At 37.7% G+C, this 23,310-nt stretch overlaps 1 protein-coding gene across 1 annotated transcript in view; it reads right to left on the bottom strand.

Moving 5' to 3' along the window:
• Positions 1 to 23,092, bottom strand: part of LOC108774641 (fat-like cadherin-related tumor suppressor homolog) — a 54,590-nt gene extending 31,498 nt beyond the window's left edge. Inside the window, exons 1-4 of the mRNA XM_018540792.1 lie at positions 22,987 to 23,092; positions 14,853 to 14,959; positions 14,102 to 14,306; positions 6,301 to 6,362 (exon numbers count right to left, since the gene is read on the bottom strand). Of these exons, the coding sequence (XP_018396294.1) occupies positions 6,301 to 6,362; positions 14,102 to 14,306; positions 14,853 to 14,959; positions 22,987 to 23,092 (480 nt within the window). The remainder of the gene's footprint in view (positions 1 to 6,300; positions 6,363 to 14,101; positions 14,307 to 14,852; positions 14,960 to 22,986) is intronic.
• Between the last annotated feature and the right edge of the window lie 218 nt (positions 23,093 to 23,310).

Raw genomic sequence — 23,310 nt, 5'->3', positions numbered from 1 at the left:
AATGCAAATTAATTTTTATTTCATAAAAATAAAAGAAATAAAAATATATTGTTTTAAAAAAATGCAATGGAAAGAGGATGGAATAAAAGCCATGTTTTATATTAAACCAATATAAATAACATCAATTCTTTGTTTTTCATTTTCGTTAATCTTTGGAAAAAGGACGTAAGTAAAATTGTGTCTTTATTTCAGCCATTCCCGCAATTGTTGTACATAGATGTACTCTTTTTATTCATTATGTTGAGTAAAATATTTGCAAGTTTTATCGCACGTATAGCGCGGTGACAGCTCAACGAATGGATATTTTTGCATTTCTCTAGATGCGAAACTCCTTATCTTCGTACGACGGTTGTACGAAGGCAATATCCTATTGTTTCTCAGTTCCTTTGATAACGACGTCGGGCAGCACTCCCTCATTGTCACGGTAACGTCACGTGCATCGGCTTGGAAGTTTCCGTTGTAAGAAGGTTCAGACATTGAGAGTTGGGCGTCGCGACGATAATCCTTACGACGACGACGGTGAGCAAAAGACGGTGCAGGAAGAATGTCAATTAAGCGACTTCAGCGACGCTGCTGAGTGTCCGACCGACGAGGCCGGAAGTAGAACGAAAGATTTCGCGACGAGATAGTAGGGTAGATTACTACGAGAAACATAAAAGGGAGGGAAGAACAAGATGTAGGGTGAAACAGAAACTTGCTCTGGCAAAGTTCCTTCTTTCCCAGCCTTTCATAGAGAATTTATCGATTCTTCCCTATACTCCGTTGTCCATTTTTAATAAATATTTATTATGCAGTTTTTTACGAACATAACTGGATATGTATATAAATTCACACTATTATTTAGTTGTATCATTCATATCATTCTGTCGTTTATTATTTTCTTTTTACAAATGTTTTGAATAAAATAAAAAATGAAAGAACAGCAGCAGCAGAGTTATGGGATGATCTATGGTAGACGACATGTAACAATGTAACTACTTTTTTAAATCCGCAGAACCGAATGCAAACAGAAATAATTATAGTCGTTCATCTATGTGGGATGAAAATCACGCGTTTCGGCATTAATCATTCCCAAAAGATGCTGAGCGAGCACAGCATTCGTCATTGCTTTACGGCGTGCCGTTGTCGGGAATCGGCGTGCATTACGCGCCGCGTTCGAGCGGAAGAGCAGCCGCCGCGAACCTGCGGAAGAAACCTCGTGAAGGATAGCGCCAAGCGCCCGTCCGAACCGACCTTATTAATATACGCGGTGCATGTTGAAAACGACCGACCGTGCACGACATCGAACCTGAAATATGTCCGTGTGTATCTTAGAGGAGGTATATTTTTTCGACGTCGCGATCGAGTAGAGCGTGAAAAATCGTGACTATTTTAAGAAGATAGCGAGTAAAAAGCTTTTGATGACGAGGGGATGGCTGGCAGGCATAGTGGTTTATGAATCGGAGCTCACGCACAAACACGCGATGTTATCAATCGTGGAATACTTTCGAATAGATGCGACTGAATCCCAATTCCATCACAATGTAAGAATAATCTTAATATTTAATTTACTGCATTATTATATTTTTATAATTGTTAGAATTAGAAAAAGATAAAGAGTTAATCTTACATTGATGGAACCGAGTCTAAGCGAACTTATACAATTATAAGGCAATCTGTTCGTTACTTTAAAGAGATGTAATAGATATATACAGCACATATATTAATATTTATACTTTAAACAAACTATTTAATTCATATGAAAGTTACGTTTGTAACATTCTATTTTGATTGAAATGCACATTTTTATAGTTTATTTTTTTTAAATGTTTTGTAAACAGTCGCTAGCTTTTTTTTATTTTAAATGCAATCTGGAATGATATCTAAACTTTTTTCATAATTTTTTTGGTAAAAATAAAAAAATAGGTACCTGGGAGAACAACAAGCAGTTATCTTGAAAAATGATTGTATAGTCATTTAATTCCTTAAAAGATTAAAAACAATTTACACTTTGACACTTATACTGAAATAAAAATACTTAATTTCAAAATTATTTAAGTGTAGTAAGAAATTTGCATGCCCAAATAGAAATTCCGGGCAATTAATCTACTGCATTTTTAAAATACTTCTAACTTTCTCGATTTCTCATCAGGATTATCCGTCCTCATCTTTTTTCCTGGAAGGCAGGATGGAGAATTAATTCAGAAATTTGCTGCAGCGTCTGCAAGAGTGACACGTTGAGTGAAAATTGATTCTTACATGCTTCTCGGATTATCTGTTATCGGCGACTTCGATTTGCATTCAAGTATGCCTGGTCGATCATAAATTTCGATGAAATATTCTCAAGCGGATACTTCAAGCAGCAGTTAGAGGGCCTGTTCTACGATAGTAAGCAACTTTCTCGCTCACTTTGAATAGGAGGAGTGCCTAAAGCAGAAACCTGAAAACAGAAGGGCATTGAAAAGCCTGATCGAAAAGAGGTAACGCAATGGTTACGTCAATAAAGCCCTTCAGCGAGTTACTCGTCACATATTTGTGAATTCGACAGTTTCTATATCGCTCTCGCTTTTGCAACACAATATTTTCACTCCATCACTCGGGTCGGTGCATATCGAACGACAAAAGGACATGGTGTGATTTGCTGTCGTTGTACACGCCGCGCCGTCGAAAGTGAGACGGTATTGTCAATATTTTAGATTCATCGAGCGCTTTCCGTATTACAGTATGCAAAAAAGCGCGCCTGGTGGCGTGAGATACGCGTGGTCGGTGGAGAAATGGTTTCTTCTTCATAGCGGAGCTCACGAGGATACATCCGGGACTCGTAAATTATGCCTGGAATTATGAAAAAGGGTTGGCTCGGTTGCCCCGGTCACCAGGTCGCGCAACCTCAGTTGACCTCTCATGCCAAAATACCAGCCAGTCGCCTCGCCCTTTGACATCGGGCTGTACACTGTAAACGGTATATCGATGACAGATAAACGAGTTTGGCGAGCGAGTGAATGCGCCATAAAAAGAAAGTCTAACGATCAGCGCGAAAACTACAGGATATGTGCCCCGTTTAGATGAGCATACTGCCAATATCGCTGTTTCGACCGATATCTATTTCGCCAATGTTCAGCATAGTTATGGTTATAATAGACTCGAACTGTGCTATCCGAAAATTAAATGGATTTTTATAACTAATACAGAAGGACAGAGCTGTTCTCTTGTTTGCAAAAGCTCAATATACAGAAGAATAATATCAATGGAGAAACAAAATCTATTCACCTATTGATTGCTCTTTTGCGTGATATATTATACATATAAGTATAATTTTTGTCTCTTACAGTGAGTGCTACAAAATATGTACCTATTACTACAGGAGAGATATCTTTAAAAAATATTAAATAGCACACTGATAATAAGTGCTAGATGTAAAACGAGAGATTCCGAATTTAAATCTCAGTAAGCTTTGTTAATTTTTCCACCGATCTCTGTAATGTAAATATTTTTTTAATTCACTATACATAATAAATTATTAAATAATATATTTGAGATACTTTATACTATCATATAATATTTGTCGATGTCAAAAACTTCATTGTCTTTTACTCAAAGAATGTAATGAACCGAACGAGCGATTTAATCCGCGTGATTGATAACGAAGAGGTAATCGACGAGGCTTGCGCTAAAAGAAAGCGCTAAAAGAGAAAGCTCCGTACACTCATTAATTATTCGTGGCGGAGAGACTTTGCAAAATTGTCGAAGTTTCTCTGCAAGAAGGTGGCTAGGCGGCGGGGGCCACAGGGGAGGCGATCGTTTTCACGAACTCTTGTTTTTAGAGCCGAGACTCATTTAACTCGGTTACGAACACAAACACGCTGTTAACAACCCGCATCGTAGGATCAAAGCCTCTTAAAGTGATTTCCTGGTCGCATCACAGATTCGTCGGAGAATTTCCGTAATGATATCTAACGAAATCAAATCCACACGAGGCGGATTTAAATACTTGAGAGGGTCTGCTTGTTGTGTATCTTTCGGAAAATATTATTTATACGAAATAAATAAATATTATTTGTATCGAAATAAATAGCGGCTGAGCTTCGTCAATAGTCCTTCGTCAAATAATCCTTAGTCGTATTAATGGCAAATATTGATGCACGGTTTAAAATGCAAGCGATGATACAATTTGATTTTCAATATCCTATTCTGTTACAGAGTGCACTTAATTAGATCAGTCGGTGGGTTGCGTCGAAAATTTAAACTGTGCGCGACATGCGAATGAACGAGAGTACGGCCATTAAAACCAATAACGTGCAATTTAATTTGGGACGAGCATATGCTTGTGTTAATCACGAAATACTTTACCGTAATGTTCCGCGTATGTTTTTTTCCCCGGCATTACCTGATGCGATTTTATAGTATCGGAACCACTTTAACTGTCGTGAATAATTCAGGAATTTTCGAACATGTTTAAAAATTCATATAAAAATAAAATCTAGGAACTATCTCACATGTCATTCTTACATAAAAAATAAATTATTTTTTTGCTGGAGTATCGAAAAATTTAATTATATAAATATCTAGAAATCACTCATGTTAAGCTATTTGTTAAAGTTGGTGCTCAAGCTAATATACATATAAATATAATATTTGTCTAAACCTTTAATTTTTTTGTATAGATTTTTGAGAAAATATGTGCATATATGTATATATACAAGATTTCTTCTACGTTATAAAAGGTCTGTTCGCATTGATTGTACTTTTTGCAATCAATGGAGAGATAAATGAGTTTTATTTTTTAAATATTTGAGTCTTTTGTAGTATAACAGATCTGTCCAATTTGAGCTAAAATGCAAAGTCATCGACGCAAAAAAATCAATAGATAAGATTTCGAAGATTGTACAATGTTAATACGCGCCCGAATGACGCTTATCAACACTTTATAATCCACGAAATCTTACTTACATCGATTTTTTGTGTCAGTAGCTTTGCATTTTGACTCCAGAGTTCAAATTGGACAGGTCTGTAGTATAAAGTGAAATGTATATTGTCATTTATTCTATATTTACTACTAAAAAAACTTTATTCTTAACTACGCATTCTACAATACACTGTTAAAATAATTATGTAAGATGCTCAAGCTTGCTACTAAAATATCAAAATTTTTTCATTATGTTTGAGTTTCCTAAATTATTTCGATTGGTCTAAGAAAATTATTTTTAAATCTGTATTCTAATTAAATTTTTAGATATTTTACAGTAAGTCGTTTTTCTCGTGTATACTTTTCAGACACCTATATTTTACACTTAATCATCAGCAGAACGTTTTGAAACGTCTTAGGAGTTCCGATACTTTGGGAAAAAGCTGAGAGTCTATCAGCTAAAGAAATTCTCAAAATGGGGTGCTTCGTGGATGTAGCGGAAGGAAAACGCAGAGGATAAAGCTAGGCCGTTTATCCTATCAATCGTATAGAAGCCTTTTGGTGAAATTGGTATCGCTTCTTTTCCTACCTTTATCGCCCTTGCGAAATTTCTGTCTACCGTTCGTACGCGACGTGAGACTATCGCGAGTTCTTCCTTTAATCCCGATGCAGGTAGAAATTCCCCGAGAGGCTGCGCCGACCTTCCCCAGAGAAATGTCTTGCCCCGATGTCTCACCCTACGACTCTTCTTCTTCTTAGAACCATTGTACCCTTTTCAGCGTTGTTCTATCCAAAGTCTCCTCCCTTCCTTCTTCTGCCACTTTTACCCCTCTTTCTTTCCGTCGTTGTCCCTAGTCGTCCATTCGTTTCTCGGTCTCTTGCCTCCCCCCCCCCCCCCCCCGCCTGTTCATACTACCCCTTTTCTCGTCGTGCTACCCTCAAGTTAGCCTTCTCGCTTTTATCGTCACAGACAGCAGATTTTCCTCATTTTACTTTTCAATCTTACGGAGGATGCGATTTTCTTCCTCATTTCTACTTCAACAATATCGAGCGCCGATGAGTAGATGAAGTAGAGAAAATAAAAGTGACAGTTTCCAAAACTTTATATCGATAGTATTGTTGAGAAACGAACGAATGAGCGAGCAAGAAAGGATGCGTCAATCCGACAATTATAGTTGTTAATGTTAGCGCGTCATTAGGGAATCTAACGATTTTGAAACTGATTAGATCGTCGCTAATTGCGAAGACACGATGCGCTCAGAATCTATTTCTTTGAAGTTTATTCACGCTTCGAATTCATTTAGAATTATATTGTTGTAGAAGAACTAGTGAAAAATTTGCAGCATCGTTTTCAGAATAAAAAAAAATCGATAAAGGACCTTGTCTAGTTTAAGGTAATTTTCGATTATTTGACTTACCTCCAACACGTGCTCCGCTTGATTCTCGCGATCGAGCTTCCTGCCACTGGTGCTGATGAGACCTGTAACATGAATAGTGCAGGGATTAAACAGACCATTCAATGATTAATAAATAACGGGACCGAGCGGCATTCCGTGCTGCGGCAGGACAATAAAACGGTGGCACTTTGCGAAAGACTCTCCCTCGATAAAATCCCGAGGGTGGAGGACGAGGGGTACGGTACAACCCTCGAATTGCGGGCGAACGGAAGGCCCTCCATTTACCGAGACAAAGATCGGCCCGATGGAACGAGCCCGACGAAATTATAGCGTTCAGATTTTGCTGTGCGCCGAGTACTCCCCGTCTCTTTTAACGGTACCGCCGCGATATCGAGCTTTATTTTACGTCCCACGGAATCCCTTTCATCATGGACACGAACTCCGCTCGAAAACTCGATTGAGCAAAAATTTGCGGACGCGAAGTTACTGACGAGGGCAGAAATTCTTCCGATGTACTACTCTGCGGAAAACTTCTAAGAGAAGACATAGTTCGCGCTAGAGACTTCTCAATTTTGACAAAATACTGTTTATAAAAAATAATTAACCTTTATACAATATATAATAGGTCTATGATAGATTGTTCCTCTCCACACAGTTTTTGGTCAGAAATTCCGATTCTGGATTTTTGTTAATGAATTTCCGACTTTTCGGTAAACGGACAATATCTCTGGATAACCGCTCTAAATTTTGATGACTTTTTTTTAAAAAATGCTCTATAAGTATACAATATTCCTAAATGTTATACGAATATTATTTATATTATTTATATTTAGAAAAAGATAATTAATATTAGATTATAATTAATATTAGAAGTATAGAGAGGGAGAGAGAGATGTTTCTGATAAGCACAAGTGTGATACACACAGAAATTTACCTAGTGAAGGTAAGTTACGTGCAAAAAAACTTCCACGAGATGCAAAGCGTGACGCTTGAACAAAGCGATACTGCTAAACAAAAAAAAAGAAGCCCTTTAGCGCACAGCCGCGCTGTATAAAGCCAGAGTGATCTTTTTTTTTATTAGTCTTACGGCTTCCGGTGACGGCCCAGATTTTATATTACACCGCGAGCTCTGCTAATCGAGTTACGAGGAAGCCGTTGTCGTTCCGCTCGGAGCTCCGATCCGCTGCGCTGCGCCAACAAGGCGGTGCCGAACTCGTATAATTCTCGCTTTGCGGTCTCGTTATGATTAGTGTGACGCGAATCCGAACTCGTGCAACTGATACGGTACCAGGCATCGTCATTAAAACAAACTAGTTCACGTTTTCGCCGGTTAACGCCTATCGCGTGTTAAACGCGTTGCGTTATATCAGGCCGCTTGAGCCACGATGGAACGAAAGCGCCGAAACAATCCCCACGGAAGAGTATGAGATCTTCAAATTTAATTTCCGTTCCTCTAATCGAGTTCGCGCCGTTTCGAGGCTCGAGATTAATTGCGCCTTTTTTTTTCCCCTGTAAATTTCGTCGACAATTTCAAACGTGTGGCAGCCTTCAGTCACGTTTCTTTTACCATCAAATGGGAAGTAGAAGAAAAAAAGGAGGGATGGTAGAAAAGTGCGGAAGGCGAGCGGAAGCGCGGCGATGGACAGGAAAAAAAGGGGAATTGCGGGAAATGCCGTTCGATGAAGCCGCGAACGCGAATGCGAATGTACAGAGGCTCTGGTGCTGTAGAACGCATTTAAATAATTGCTTTTCGTTTTCGTTCCTCACTCTCTGGACCGTGTCTGCCTCGGCCTGATAGGAATGCACGCCCACGCTCGCGCTCGCACCGTGTGTCGGGAGCGGGAAATTCGTTATTGGAAATCAACGACTGCGGAGTTAGGTAAAATTATTTACGATATTATCGGCGACACGGTTCTCGCCTCCCGCGCCGTTCGCCAATCGCGGCGTAAAACGTCGCAGAATAAGAATCCTCTACCTGCAGGTATAACGACGAATTTATTTTCTCCCGCGCGTAAGTCCCAATGGACGTCGCGAGGACGGTTTTCTCTTGAAGTACCGTGCGGAACGCTCGACGGAGTAATATTTTATGATGATAGTGAAAAATGCTTCCGGGTTAACGGCGTCGGAGCAACGGGAAGGCCGCTTAAAGGCCGCTCATCTCTCGCCGGGAGAAAGTTTTATCGGGATTATTCCCTTATGACGAGCTAAGATTATCTGTCTTTCACGAGCGGTGCGGCGAACGTTTTATGAAATTTGCCTGCCGGGGTCTCGCGCCCGTATTAAGAAAATCGCGCGTTTCATGGCGCGAATAAAAAACTGAAAGGGTTAATAAACTGGAAGTTTATCCTAACAAGTCGCAATTCCTCTCGATGATATTTTCAATCACGCGGTAGTGTTCCATTAGTATAAAAATAACGTGTATATTTGTATAAAAATGAAAGAAAAAAAACACCTTAATATTTTAGATAAAAGTTCCGCCAGTTTTCGTTGTTAAAAGCGGCAGATACATCAATCAAATTGATATGAATTGCGACCGTTTATAGCGATAACATCGCTGGCAATCAGCGATGTACATCTACAGAATAAAATCTCATATTTCTCCACTTTTCGCGTAATTAATGAAATTAGTCGGGCATATTTGCAACGCCCAGGGCCGGTTTAACAAAAAGCCAGGGATTTCTAAAAGCTACCCGTCCCGTTCTGCCAGAGCTTAACGGGGGTCTAATTAATACCCACGTTTTACGTTCTATTTAGTCACCCCAACGCAAGGGAACATTTTTGCGTGGTGGCGCATTACGCGCCGAAAGCGCGACTTAACCATGCGATTAGTCCGACTAGGTACGAGGTCGTGTAACGACGTGCCGTTCGTTTGTGCAAGCTCGTTCCCGCGGGCGAGGTCGCATTACTCGACCAAGATCTATCTAATCTAATTTCGTACCGTCGTATAACATCGCCATTGTTCTCTCCATCGTCGTATCTTAGCTACGTGCTGTTGTAACTGGGGGACCGCTGCGCGTGAATACGCTTGTTAGCGTTCGAGATATATGCATGTCCGATGTGCACACCTTTCGGGCATTATCTTTCATCCGAAATACTCCGTTAAGAAAAATATACAGTGAGGGCAAAAAGTATTCGTTAAGAGAGATATCTTTTAAAACCTTATTTTTTAAAAGCAAATATTAATTAGCAATTTATTAAAAAAGAATAAAATAAATTATATATTTCTCAAAATAATTTATATTATACATAAGAAGATATAATTGAAATATTTCAATGAAATGAGCAAAAATACAAAGTTAGATTAGGTATTGCACAAAAAATATTTGTATAATCAACAATTTAACTTCTAAGATGGACATGGTTTTCGCCATTAAGATGGAACATATTTATTGTCAATAAATTGCGAGCTTTATATTTTCTTTGTTTATTTTCTATAAACAAAACTTTTAAAATAAAAATCTTCCCTGCAAGCATTTGTTTTATTTAATCGTTAAGAGGTACGTGTTTATTACTTTTTTAAACATAACACAAGACTCTTCCACGAGTAAAAATTTCTGATACTTTTATCTCCGCGTGCACACATTGGCTTAAGTATACGTACAGTCTTAGATTGTAAAATAACACACCGGCATCGCCTTGCGCTACATAATAATGTTAATGAGGGCGGAGGATCGACAATGTAATCGTAAAGCACGTACATGCGATATACCGTGACGCGTTGTTTCAACGTGCATTCTAGAGCGTATGATGGAGTAGCCTTTTTGCCGAGCCTGGTCTTTTCCATCGTCCCTTACCTGCGACGCGTCCCGGTAGATTAAAAAAACTCACGGTCTCCTTGCTTGTTATCGGGCGTTCGTGAAAATTGATCGAGAGACCACAGCAGTCGATGATTGATGCCCGCGAAATGTGCGCGCGTGGATGCGAAAGAGGCGTTCGCACGTAGCAAAAGCGAGGTGATGCATTAATCGAGTGATCCGGTGATTTAATTGCGGAAACAAGTTCCTGACCATCGCGTCGGTTCGCTCGCCGCTTTTGAAAAAAGATGGTACGCTTTTACAGCGAAGACCCTTTAATATGGGCCGCGAAACAATGTTACAGTAGCTCGCGCAACACCTCAGTAAAAACAACGATCGTTCATTTTCTTCGATATAGTCGACTTAAAATGAATCTAGAGATAATTCATAATACAAATAAGAATTTGAAATAAAAGATAGTGAAAAGACTGGATGAGAAAAAATAAATTCTCAAAATAATAATCAAAGCCTAAAATTGTGTTTTCATATCCATTACCATAGTTATGCAAAAAAATAATTTAAAAATGAGAAAATTTTATGTTCCTTGAAAATTTTATTTTTTGGACTTTTCTAGTTTTTACAAAAAATCTTTCGTATAAATTTATTGTACTAATTAAGTTGGATCGTGTAAAATGGAATTTATATATAGATCGTGAAACTCGAGTTTTACACCTGCTGTGCAAAGAGTATCACGTTTCCAGTAGTTCCCTTGAACTCGTAGTGACTTCGAGCTATCATAACACCGTTATTAGTAAAAACCGCAATTTCTTTGATTGCCTCGGCTTTCGTTGTACACAGGGTTCCCCTGCGGAACGTAATAACGCGGAGTAAATAGAAATATGCGGCTTATTTGCCGCAGAGAAACTAGTAGACGATACGTTGCGCTCTCTGTGGAGATAAACGCGGCAGTGGTGTAAATGTTCGTTTTATCCCGCTTTTAGTTCAACTGATCGTGTTGCAACCAAGCAACCCGATACAACCGGTGGTTCTGTCTATCGCAAAAATCAAGCGACATCGCTAAACGGCGACGCGCCGCATTGGTAATAAATAATAATCCTGTCGCGCGCGAAGGCGAACAGCAATAAAATCGACGATATCTCTTCTTCGGGGTGGCGGAAACCAATTTAGCCGGTATTACACGGAATTTGGAAGCCGTCTGCCCGTCCGTCCGTTGTATTACATTGCAGTAATTGCTGTTGGTGGAGTAGCATTGCTGCCGGGTTGAAACTGGGACGGAGCGCTGATAGTTCCGACGTACAACATTGGACTCGTGTACTCGCAATGATATCTATCTGTACTTTTCTCTTTAACAATATATTCCAATTCAGAATATCAAACAAGGAATAATACTTCATCCCATCAGACAGTATGCTCACCATTACTAAAAAGATCATGAAACATCCGATTCAATCTCGCAATGGACGTTATTGTCCAATCGCTGATGCAATCTTTTCATATCCGCAATGTAATCCAAGAAAACATAAAAAAACAAACTTGTCAGAGGAAGAACGGGACAAACAGCACGGTAGAATTCTTTTTATTTAACCGATAACCCGGTGAGAGAGTTGCACGACTACTCTTACGAAAATAAAATCCTAGTAAACGACTAGATATCAATTTAAGCTTCTATAGGTCTCATAAGAAAATAATAAATAATCGAGCGTCAAAGTAAAGTATCTCATCTCACAATCACTGTACAATAATTTAGCAGTGATGTTCAGAAAATTAATTAAAATCAAATATTCTTTCCTTAATACACAAAGATAAATTAATTATAAGCCATCATGTTATTAGCCGATATTATATAATATATATGTATAATATAGAGTTTACTCTTTTAGATTCATAACTTACAAGTGTACCATTGCAATACCGAGCAATCAGTATCATTGATTTTCATGACTCAGGTGATATTGATTTTTTATACTCACAATCAGATAGATTTAATTTAATTTATTACATATGTTACATAATTTATTACTTATAACTTACTGCACCATATTATTCTCTTAAACGGTCTTTTAAAGATAAAACACGGTCGGTAAACATTCATAATAAGCAGAATTAAATTGTAAAAACACTTTATTATTAATATGATATTCATAGATAATTCATTTCGAGAGATCAAGAACCAGTGGACAATAAACAAAATTAAATTACTGTTTGTCTTCTGAACGCAATCTTTATTTTCTGCATAACCAATAGCGGTGCAGTAGCACAGTTATTTAGATTTTAATCTCAATCATATTATTTTAAGACCTAAATATTACAGTAATTAGGTCAAGCGTAAAGGCAGAATGTGTAAAACTCAAAAAAAGAATAGGAATGTATAATCATGTTTAATGAATGGATATCTTAACATTTATTTATTCCATAAGAATAAAATTGCAGCAAGTAATATGGTAATTCATATTTCTTCTAGATTTATTAAGATCAATATCATCCTTCTTCAATACCTAATAATTATTTAATTAAATAAGTAAAATATATCAAAAGCAGAAATAATTACTACGACATGAATGTACTTTGACTCTTTCCGTGATTAAGTTTCAATAATAACCATGTAAATATGAAATTCGTGCGTTACTTGACCAATGATAAGCCGATGACATTTAGATATAGCCGATTGATTGGTCATAACCAAGTATTTCTATTTGGCATACGATGAAGAACGACCGCAATACCACATCTGTCGGGCCACGTTTTAAGGTTCGGTCAATCGACCGGTCGCTCCATTTTCTCCTCGCATGTGAAATACAAAAGGTCGCCATTCGCGAGTAAACCGGGCCAAGTTTTGCGCAATCTCGAACATTAAAAGTTTCGCGGACGGATAGCACGCGAAACGAATTGGCCAGCTGACGGAGGGGAAGTTTTCAGGGATTGGTTGACGGTGATGAATACAAATCAAACGTCGGCCGACTTTTTCCATTGTGAACCATCTCCCCGGTATAACAGACTTTCATTTTGCATACTAATACCAATCGCAAACAACTTTCGAAGAATACGAGATTTCCGTTGTTTGTGAGGATACGCCTGGTTGAGTGCCAGGAATCGGTAAAGAACCGGTGCATAATTTTGAGAACTTTCCGATTTCGATAGATGAAAATAATACCCGTTTTAATAAACCAGCAACCTCATCTCTTTAAAATTCTTATTGCATTTTTAACTTTAAGTGGTGCTTTATCCGCACGAAGTCCCTGGCGTGCGAAAATATAAAGTTCTTGTCTGCCGCGCATTACGTATTTTTCGTTCCACATCCGTTCGTATCTCATGTATTATTTTGTCGCACTAAACAACGTAACGCTGGCCTCTTATGTTATTTACGAAGGTTTCGAAGTCAAAAGCATGACGATGTGAGATATAACGAGCTTACAAGATAGGCACTCTCTCATCGTTTATAATATAATTCTTGAATAAGTCTCGTGCGAGAAGGAAAGCTAAGCGAAACGATAAAGGACTGATGAATATGGACGACGTTCGATCACTCGGATTTGCATGCACGGCTAGGTGAGGCAAGAACAACGTATCTTTAGGCCCGCTTATATATTGGAGTCGCGTTATTATTAAGTCCGAGGGAAGAAAGTCATTAAAATAAAGATAGATCATGCGTCTGTTAAAAACGGTATTTTCTCTATATGTCTATATGACACGGAATCATCGATAGTACGTACTCTCTAAAAGTGAATTAGTGATTTCAGCGCTACACTTAACCATCATTGAATATCTATTATGTTTTTCAAGAATATAATACACTGATTCACTTTTAGAGAGTAATAGTAATATCGAGAGTCAATATCTCGTCCTTCGATTTGATTAATAACGAACAAAGATTCGGAATAAAACTCTTTTCATAAAAGCGACCAATCTTCCGGTTCTGCATAATACATCTATTAAAATTCTCGTCCAGAAAGATTAAACTCATTACCGGCTATCGGGTGTGGTTAAAGACGCCGTCATTCTAATTCTGCCGCGAGACCGGTATTATTTTGCCGTCGATGCGACATACGAGCTGTACACTCGGGACTTACCGGTGGTGGAGTTGATGAGAAAATATCCCTCCGGATTGCCGCTGCTGATGGTAAAGACGAATTGCTGGGGCGAGACATCGTGATCAAAGGCGCGGATCTGCAGGACGCTCACGCTGGCGGGCGAGTTCTCGGGCACGGATGGATAGTAAACTGGAAGCTCGGTCAGCGGCGTGTTATCATTTTCGTCCAGCACTTCGACGTAGACCTGCATACATATGAAGAGAGACATCCATTTAATCATTCATCAAACAAAATCTCCGCGCGTTTGTTAAATTAAATTGACGTGATTAGGGAAAAAAGAAAAGTAGTCGTAACTTTGTTTGGAATATCTCGGTATGTTGATGCAATCGCATTCAGTTTCTTACTCTGTACTTTCAGTTTTTTATTCTGTGCTTTCGGAGGATTTTAAAAAAATTGTAATTAATTGTCTTTTGATTTTGTTTTATATTTCCTTTTGTGTGTGTTATCTTTTATTTTAATTATTCACCGATACTCTGTTTTGATTAATCGATAATTTCCTGTTAAGTTGAAAAATAGTATTTTTTTTTTTAAATCAATCAATTTTTTTAATTGTGTTATTTTTAAAGTAAGGAAATGATATAATAAAATGAAAACACACTGTATTAATTATTTGATTAAATAGCTCGTTAAGCGAGAACGATGTTAGTTCCTATTTAATATATATCTATATTTCGAATACTTTTTTCTTTCAACAATCTCTATAATTTACGATCAAATTGCTGAAACTTACTTGCAGACTCGAACTCAATGGAACCATTCCATGATCCTGGGCGTAAACGGTCAACCAGTATCCTCTCTTCGTCTCGACATCGAGCACCGCCTTGGTCCTGATGTTTCCTGTAACAAGCGGAGAACCGCGCAATTAACTCAGGAATCAGAATGAACGTGGCAAACGGACACAAACCGTTTCAACGATAGTATCTCGATCATCTATCTTTTAATATTTCGAGAAATAATTCACTTTATTCCGATCGATTCCATCCATGCGTAATGAAACATATAGCAGGTGCGAGCCCGTCAGGCGGCTTTTTCGAAATGGAATCAATAAGAATGTAAAATAATCGCCGTATCGCGAGACCTTTGCACTCTCGCGTTCGTTATTCCACCGTACTCGGAACTCGAAACGAACGGAAGGCGGCCGGTTCGTGGAGAAAAAAAAGGAGGCGGCGGTATTTCCACCTTGTGCGAGGTGGTTGGCAACAAGAGAGCCAGGCACGTCATCGCGCCGCTAAATGCGCACGTATGCGTGCACTCGGTTGGCGAGTCACCAACCAAGCGCAAAAATCGAACCGCATTCCTACCGTTAACACATCGCAGTGGAGCATACGGCGGCGGCGACTCGGCTTTTTGCTGGGATTTCGCCGGATGCACCGGTGGTTTCTTGCGTGCGGCCCGATATTCCGCGTTCTGCGTTCTTCACGGTTTTGTTTAACTATCATCCTGGATTAACGCGAGGGATATAGCGATTAAGTAGCGCCGTTCACGATGACGCTCGATTACTTAGCAACGTCGCACTCCCGTGCTCATTCGTGGCGACAAAACCAAGAAGAAACGGAGACTACGACCTGCGATTTGTAGTGCTGATAATCAATGCTTCCTTAGTTGCGCAAAAGTCGAGCCCAGAGTCTTCGTGGTTTCGGTCGCCGTGCAATTAGCGAGACATCGAATCTACCGTTTCAACGTTTCAACGTCGATCGCCAACCGGGATAACGGACTCGATCGTCGAGTCTACCGGAGCATGTAACGAGCGCTAATTAGAAATCGGCGGATTCGTGCGGATCGCCGCCATGAGTCATAAATATTCTCGCATCGCGGTCGAACCGGCGCGGCGCGGCGGGAGTTTCACCCGCTCGTTTCGCTCCGACTCCACACTCCTTGCATCCCGGTTGTGCAAACCAGAGCTTTTCCGTTTTGTTTTTTTTTTTTTTTCAAAGATACACGTATCTTTTTTTTTTTTTTTTTTTTTCAAAAGATACACGTAGCGCCAAGCCTCGCGTTAAGCGCGTGGTTTTGTTGCCGCGTTTTTCCTCGCAGCTTCCGTTGCATCGCGTGCGTGCTCGAATCATAGCCACGTTTCTCGTTGCTAGGTCCGCGGTCTGCTCGCAGTTAGCACACATGACACGGAAAAGAGGGAATACATTTTTTATAGTTTCTCCTTTATGTTGTAATCACACACTCGGGTGCACGTGCGGCCGTTTGTACAAACGTTCAACGAGAAGCCTTACCGCGCGGGTGAAATACATATCGCCACGTGTATAGTTATAACATCACCGCCGCCGCGCCGGAAAAGAATGCAACTTTCTGTGCACGGCGAGCAGCGAAACAAAACGGGCGAATAGTTAAATTTAACGTGGAAATTGTTAAATCTTAATTAACCGCAAACGAACATTGCTATATAATGCGCCATGCTGCTATGCTTATTGCCCCTACTGTGCTCTCCTACGTCGTCGTTACTTCGGTATTATATGCGCCTCTTCTGTTCATTCAACTGTGGAAGAAGCAGATGAAGACACGTGCGGTGCTTAATAGCAAGCAGCAAATGTATTAAATTTAATACCGTAAACGCGATTTATACAGTATCCTGGTATAACGGGAGAATTTAGCAGGAAAACGATCTGTGCTCGCTTACGCCCCGGCAATGCAATTAAAAAAAATGAATTTTCTCGCGTAGTAATGTATACTGTGAGTCTTAATAAACTTCAATACTATAATTCTTACAAAATAAGGTAAAAGGCACATCCGGCATAAGGCCGGTTCGTCTCTTAAAGAATAATCTGCAATGATATGAAATGTAGATTTTTTTTCCGCAACAGCTTGTCTCGGTAAGGCCCGCGCGAGTAAATATTCATAAAATGTTTGGCCTCTTATACGAATAACGCAAATATATATTACCAGAAATTTCTATAAAAATCTATATCGCTAACAACCTATAACTTATTATGGATCAAATTGATTATTTTTAACTTTTATGTATGTTAAAATCTTTATCTTTTTTTATTGTAACTTTATTGTTACATGTATATCAAATGTAAATCAACTGTAGTTTTAAAATAAACAACGTCGATATTATAATGTATGCACTTAATAAATAATAAATTAAATTTAAATCGAATATAATACATTTTCTTGAGTTAAACTGTCCAAGTACAAAATAATAATAATTGTGGTAGTTAAATTAACAACATATTGAATAAGAAATAGTGACGTAACCTATAAAAATTCATTAAAAATAACTCGAATTGAGTATAATTCGATATTACGAATTTTTAGCAGTACAGTAATTTGTGATGCTTTGTAAGGGTTGGTGTTAACCTATGAAAATCACCCGGATATACATAACTGTATCTTTTATGACTGTAAAATCTGTAATGATACACATTGTTTGAGTGTGCTATAATATTATTGGTCATGATTAGGGAGTCGATTATGTATCTTAAAATGAGGTGAAAATTACAAATTCACTCGAATATTCACAATTTATAATAATTGGTCAATACCTAATGAGTTTATTGACTTTTGTAATTTTTACCTCGTTTCAGATACACATTCGAATTCCATGTAAAGTGACCATCATCTTTCTCTCTCTCTCTTTTTGTATCGAATTATCTAAAATTGGTCTCATGTTCATTTTACGAAGATAGTGACATATATACAGATATTTCTAGAAATCTATCTGTATTACAGATTGATAAGAATAAAATAACAGTCTGCATATAAAACTTCAGCTGACAGAATATCCTTTACACATATCATCGGAAATTACGGAGATTCGACACTTGCAGCGAAATGTATTAATATCATTTCAGAAAGATGAAAATGTACGTATCGCGCATATCGAACGACTTTATGAAAAAGAGGAAAGGAGGAAAGGTAAAGGAAATTATTCTTCGCGAAATATATGATACACGATTTTACATTAGTACATTCGCATCGTGAACCGCTGAACGTTGTATTTCTATCGGATTTCATCACGGAGATGCACGTGGAGGTGCTTCGGCAAATCTCCAGGGCTCCTTCGTGTTCATCCATTCGTTCAGACAGCTGATGAAGGCGCGTGCAGCATTTAATAGCGCGCCGGGGATCGTATTTAATGTGTGCCTGTGCGCAGATTGTAATTCCCGAGATGCGCATGAGCGATATACAGCAACCAAGTACGAGTAGATACGTATATACGTTATGCAACGTAACGAAATGTTGAAGAGCTTTCGTTCACCTAGATTCGTGCTGCCTCGCGATTCTACCGGTAAAACGTGACGGCACAAATCGTACAATTCCTGTATATTATTAAATTCATAATGTCACATCATATCTAATTTAAGTTATTTTTAATAATTAATAGGTCTTCACTGCTCCTACTAATACATCATTTTAACTAATGGAAGATGTATGTCACACCTCAAAACATTATCAAAAATAGATTATTCAATAATTACGTTTGAATATCTGCGAAAATATAATTTTTTATTCATTTTAATGTTATTTAATATTTTGTTTGCATTGATTCTTATTTAAAATAGCATTTTATAGTATTTATTTATAAATTTAATAAGGAAATATATACAAATTAAATCAATTTTTTTACATATAGTAGTAAATATTCGTGCAAAAGTTTATTTGGATCCACTTAACGTTTAAAGTGATTTACCTAAAACTGCAGTAAAATATGATCATCATTATATAATTATTATAACCAATCTAAATAAATTAGTCGTTGTGTTGTTTTTTTGTAGTTGATTTTACAGGATGTGGCGATCAAAATTCTTTGTGATTAATTGCTATAAATTAATACAATCAATCTGATGTCATGCAACTAAAATGGCGCCTCGAGATAAACTTAAGAGTGAGATTTCACTCTTCAAAGTGAGATACACTCTAAAAGTTTTAGAGAGTAATATGCATTAATATGGACGTTGTTTACTTTGAAACTAAGTAATTCAGTTACAGAAATGAATTTACTATAATTGTTTTTGTTAACTATATGTTTTGTATTAAAATAATACATTTTGATATATAACATAAAAGTTAAAAATAACAAAATGTTATTTAACTGAAGAAATTGGTTTAAATTTACTCCTTTAATATTTAACAGTAAACTCAGAAAAATAAGGAAGAATAAATAAATAAAAAGAAGAAAATTGTCAGCTGTATTTTCAAACGTATATTGTGCCAAAGAGGAAAAATAACCGGACAGTACACAATCGCGACAGCTGTTTGGCAATTTTTCCTCGCGATTTTCCCGTAAGAGCTGGATGCCATTCGCTGCTTGAGACCGGTAAAGACCGTCGAGCGAACTACAGAATTCGTTTTTGGCGTGACTCTTTTGTTCGAGTAACGACGGAGCCGCTCGGCGGAAGTGCAGCGAGGAAACGGCCGATAGCTTTCCGAGAGGAGAACGTGTAGCTGTAATCGAACTCTTGGTCGTTTAATTTTTGGCCTCGGGTAGGTACTGCCTTCCTTCCGCTCTTTCATTCAGTGTCCTGTCCGTCCTCTTTCGCCATTCTCATCTTCCCTGAGAAATTTCTTGAGATCTTGACGCAACCCCGTGTCCGTCTGATCGTTAACCCAGATTCGTCATTAACACTCTTGGCATTTTCTCGTTGGCAGTATGCCCTATAAACGTTCACGAAGCGTTAACAAGGACTATCCTCTCGGACGATTATTGTTGAGAGGTGATTGATATTCGATCGAATATCAGGGATTAATAAACGTTTGCAGCGAGAAAAGCTGCAGCGAGAATAGATTATACCAATTGGGCTTTATTGTTATCTCGTTACTGATGCTAGAGATAATACTACGAGTTATCATAAATGTCTCAATCATTTAATGCTCATCGAAATATATCATTTTGTTCAGAAAAATATCTATAATAAAGGATTAAAAACGGATGATGGAGTTAAAATTTAATTTTCGCTGGTAACGTGGGACTTTGAGGGACAGTTAATTTTTTTATTGTAAATTTTGGCAGATAAATGTAAACCTGTAAAAAAAAAGTTAAATACAACCCGACTTTTATGATAGTAAAAACTTGTTAACATTTTCATAAATATGCAAGAACTTTTTCAGATTTTAATAGTCCAAAATAATATAAAAATTTGAGTGTAACTTTTTCTCTGAGACAGGAATGTAAAAATTAAAATTTTTATCATTGAAGGTAATGCAAATATTTTTTATTTTCCACATTTTCACTTTAGAGAAAAAGTTTTACGCTACCTACTATTAAATTTCAAAAACCTAGATTGCTGCGGAAGATACAAAATTACATATTGTTGACGGATTAAAATGTAAATAATACGAGCATTTGCGTTTGTAAACACATTAAAATATTGTTACATGCAATTAAAGTTTATATCGCATCATCTTCGTGATACTCATGCTGATTAAATTATAATCTGAGGGAATTAAACGCGACAAAGTTTCGCAGAATCTAAACAGAGTCAGGATTAATACAGGAAATGAAATTCGTAAATGAAAGATAATTATATTTTCCTTACTATTATAATCTCACTTTTCGTCGATAAACGAAATTCATATAACGCATTTTTACGCTTCAGGTAATGTGTGCAAAAAATTTGAACGAGTTACGCGTTTTTTGTATTCTGTTATTTCACATATGATATTATTGTGCACGCAGGAGACTCACACATTTGACGAATGTCGAGAAAAAATACAAACCGTAAATCGCCAGTGGATAAAAGCGCCACTAGAAGCGAAATTACGAGATATACGTGTCCGCTCGACCGGATCTCGATACGCTCGAGATTTAAATTGCCGCGGGCATATCGTCAACATTCGATTGAAATGCGTTTCCGTGGAAACCTTTTAACGATTAGATTCACGTAACGGTGTACACGCATATAAAGGAGTGATGTAGCTTTTAAATCAGGATTGAAAGTATAATGGAAAGGCGAAAGGTAAGACCAAGTGTTCCAAATAAATAAAATTTGCTATTTGAGAGAGACAGTGAGAGAGAGAGAGAGAGAAATAGAAAGGCAAGCTTGTTATTTTGATTTATACTTTAATGATATATTGAAAAGAAAAGTCATTCATAAAAAAAATTAATAAATCAAATAATGAAGTTTCGCCTTCAAAAGAAAGATGACACTGAAAATCGGAAAATAATACAAGTGTATTTACGCTACTTTCACTTATATTAATAAATGACATCGAAAATTAATCCTCCATAGGATTCGACACAAACCAATTATATCTTCTAACAAACATTCTTCGCGAGTTCCTCTTTTATAATTCTTGAAACTTTCTTGAGCTCGGAGTGGGACTCTCGCGTTGGTACTTCAACAAATTATTATACCTCTAACTCTACCGAGATGTCCAATCTTCTTGCATCGTGTCCTATCCCCTCCCACCAGTGGAGATAAACGGTTCCACGTTTTTTCCGTTTTCACTGGTTTCCAACTTTTGTAGGAGCACTACTTACCAGACGTTCGTCTTTATCTTTATAGCTCTTTCGATAGCCAACGAGCCAATTTAATCAGCACTTTTACCGGAAATCTACGTGAAGTAATAAAGAAATATCTAGCGGCCATTAGATAACGGAATTCATATTACTTACACATAATGTCATTTCTATCCATTAAATACAATATTTTTTGATATAATCAATATTATAAATTATATATAATACATTTGTATGTGCGTGCGCTCATGAGTTTTAAAGAAAAATATATCTTTCAGAGAGAAAAAAAAGATTAAAAAATTTCTAAATAATTATGTTTCTTCTCTGTTTTGTGATATATAAGAATGTATTAATAATTTTCCGCAGACATAAAAAATAACAGTGAACAATATAAATATGCAGGATATCGTCATAATCATTCCAAAATATTATACGTGTACTTAGCATGACATGCGTGAAATGTTAATACAAACCTTTATATTTCGCCTATATATGTATATGCATGTTTGAAATATTTAAGAAATTTTTTCTCAATTGTAAATTAATTAAATCTCAACAATAAGTTATGGCACAAACCTTTAAAAAGATTACTAAGTTTTCTGCTAATATATACAAAGTGTGTAATAAATTTCGTAATTGGATAAATAAATCCGCGCGTTCATTCAGAAGTTACAATAAGAAATTTGATAATCTTTCAAAGGTGTAAATGGCTCGAGTGGATAAAGAAAAAATTTTCACGCCGAACTAGTTTATCCAAGATTCTGCGTGTTCGAAAGTTCCCGAAAGTTGGCGTCGATGTGCAAGTTGGCTGACGATTCTTCCTCTAGTTCGTGATACGCGTATCACATAGAAAAGTTTCAAAGTGTGCATACAGTTTGAAAGCAATCGAATCTAAGTAGTTCGAGAAGCTGCGAAAACCGCTTTGGAACAGACACATTTTGTTGCATTCGGCATAAGAACACTTCCAACGCTTCATCTTCCGCTTCCTGTGGAAAATTGTTCCGAAAGAATATAGAAATATTAGCGTATTCTGTGTCTCGAATCTACCTTCTACAAGAGCACTTTTATTTTCTTGGCAAATGTGAAACTATAATCCTGGCGCCTTAAGAAAACTACAAGTGTAATAATTGTCGAAACGATTAATCACAGGAGAGGTAAAACGACGTTTTTCTCTTGGTTGGAATAAAGACATTTATCGTCTTGGCGATTGTTGGCAAAATTGAAAGTTCCTCGTCGTGTTATTCATGAGAAATCATTTGGAAGCTCTGACAATGATGACATGTTTATGACGAAGGTATATCCCTGATGGATATAAACGAGCGACTCGACAATTTCACGAGTATTCGCGAAAAGGTATTGCGAAAGTAATGATCACCACCGCTCGGGGACCGTCATTAGCCAGATTAACAGTGGGAAACCGTTCTGTCCTCGACGCAGGAAGCCGGGTTACCAGAAATTATGTTGGCGGTTAGGGTGCCGTAAGATCCGCCTTCGTCGTGTACCCTTCGTCTTCTTTCGCTCTCCCGCTGCTGTTCCACTTTTCTGACTTTCCACATCTTTCCTGTCCCGCCCCTTTTTTATCGCTCTCACTACCCTGAGTAGCAAGCGCTATCGTTCTCGCCTGAAGAGGAACAAGAGATACTACTAGAGACGAATATCCCCCCGTTTCTTCTTTCGTATCTCAATTAGTAATGAGAATTTTCACGAAAATTAATTTATTTGATTTTGAAATGAGTGTGTAATATATACGAGAATACAGTTAGTTAAATCGATC

Source organism: Cyphomyrmex costatus, unplaced genomic scaffold, assembly GCF_001594065.2.
Source record: "Cyphomyrmex costatus isolate MS0001 unplaced genomic scaffold, Ccosl1.0 scaffold270, whole genome shotgun sequence".
NCBI classification, from domain to species: Eukaryota; Metazoa; Arthropoda; class Insecta; order Hymenoptera; family Formicidae; genus Cyphomyrmex; species Cyphomyrmex costatus.
This window is presented reverse-complemented; position numbering and strand designations above follow the sequence as displayed.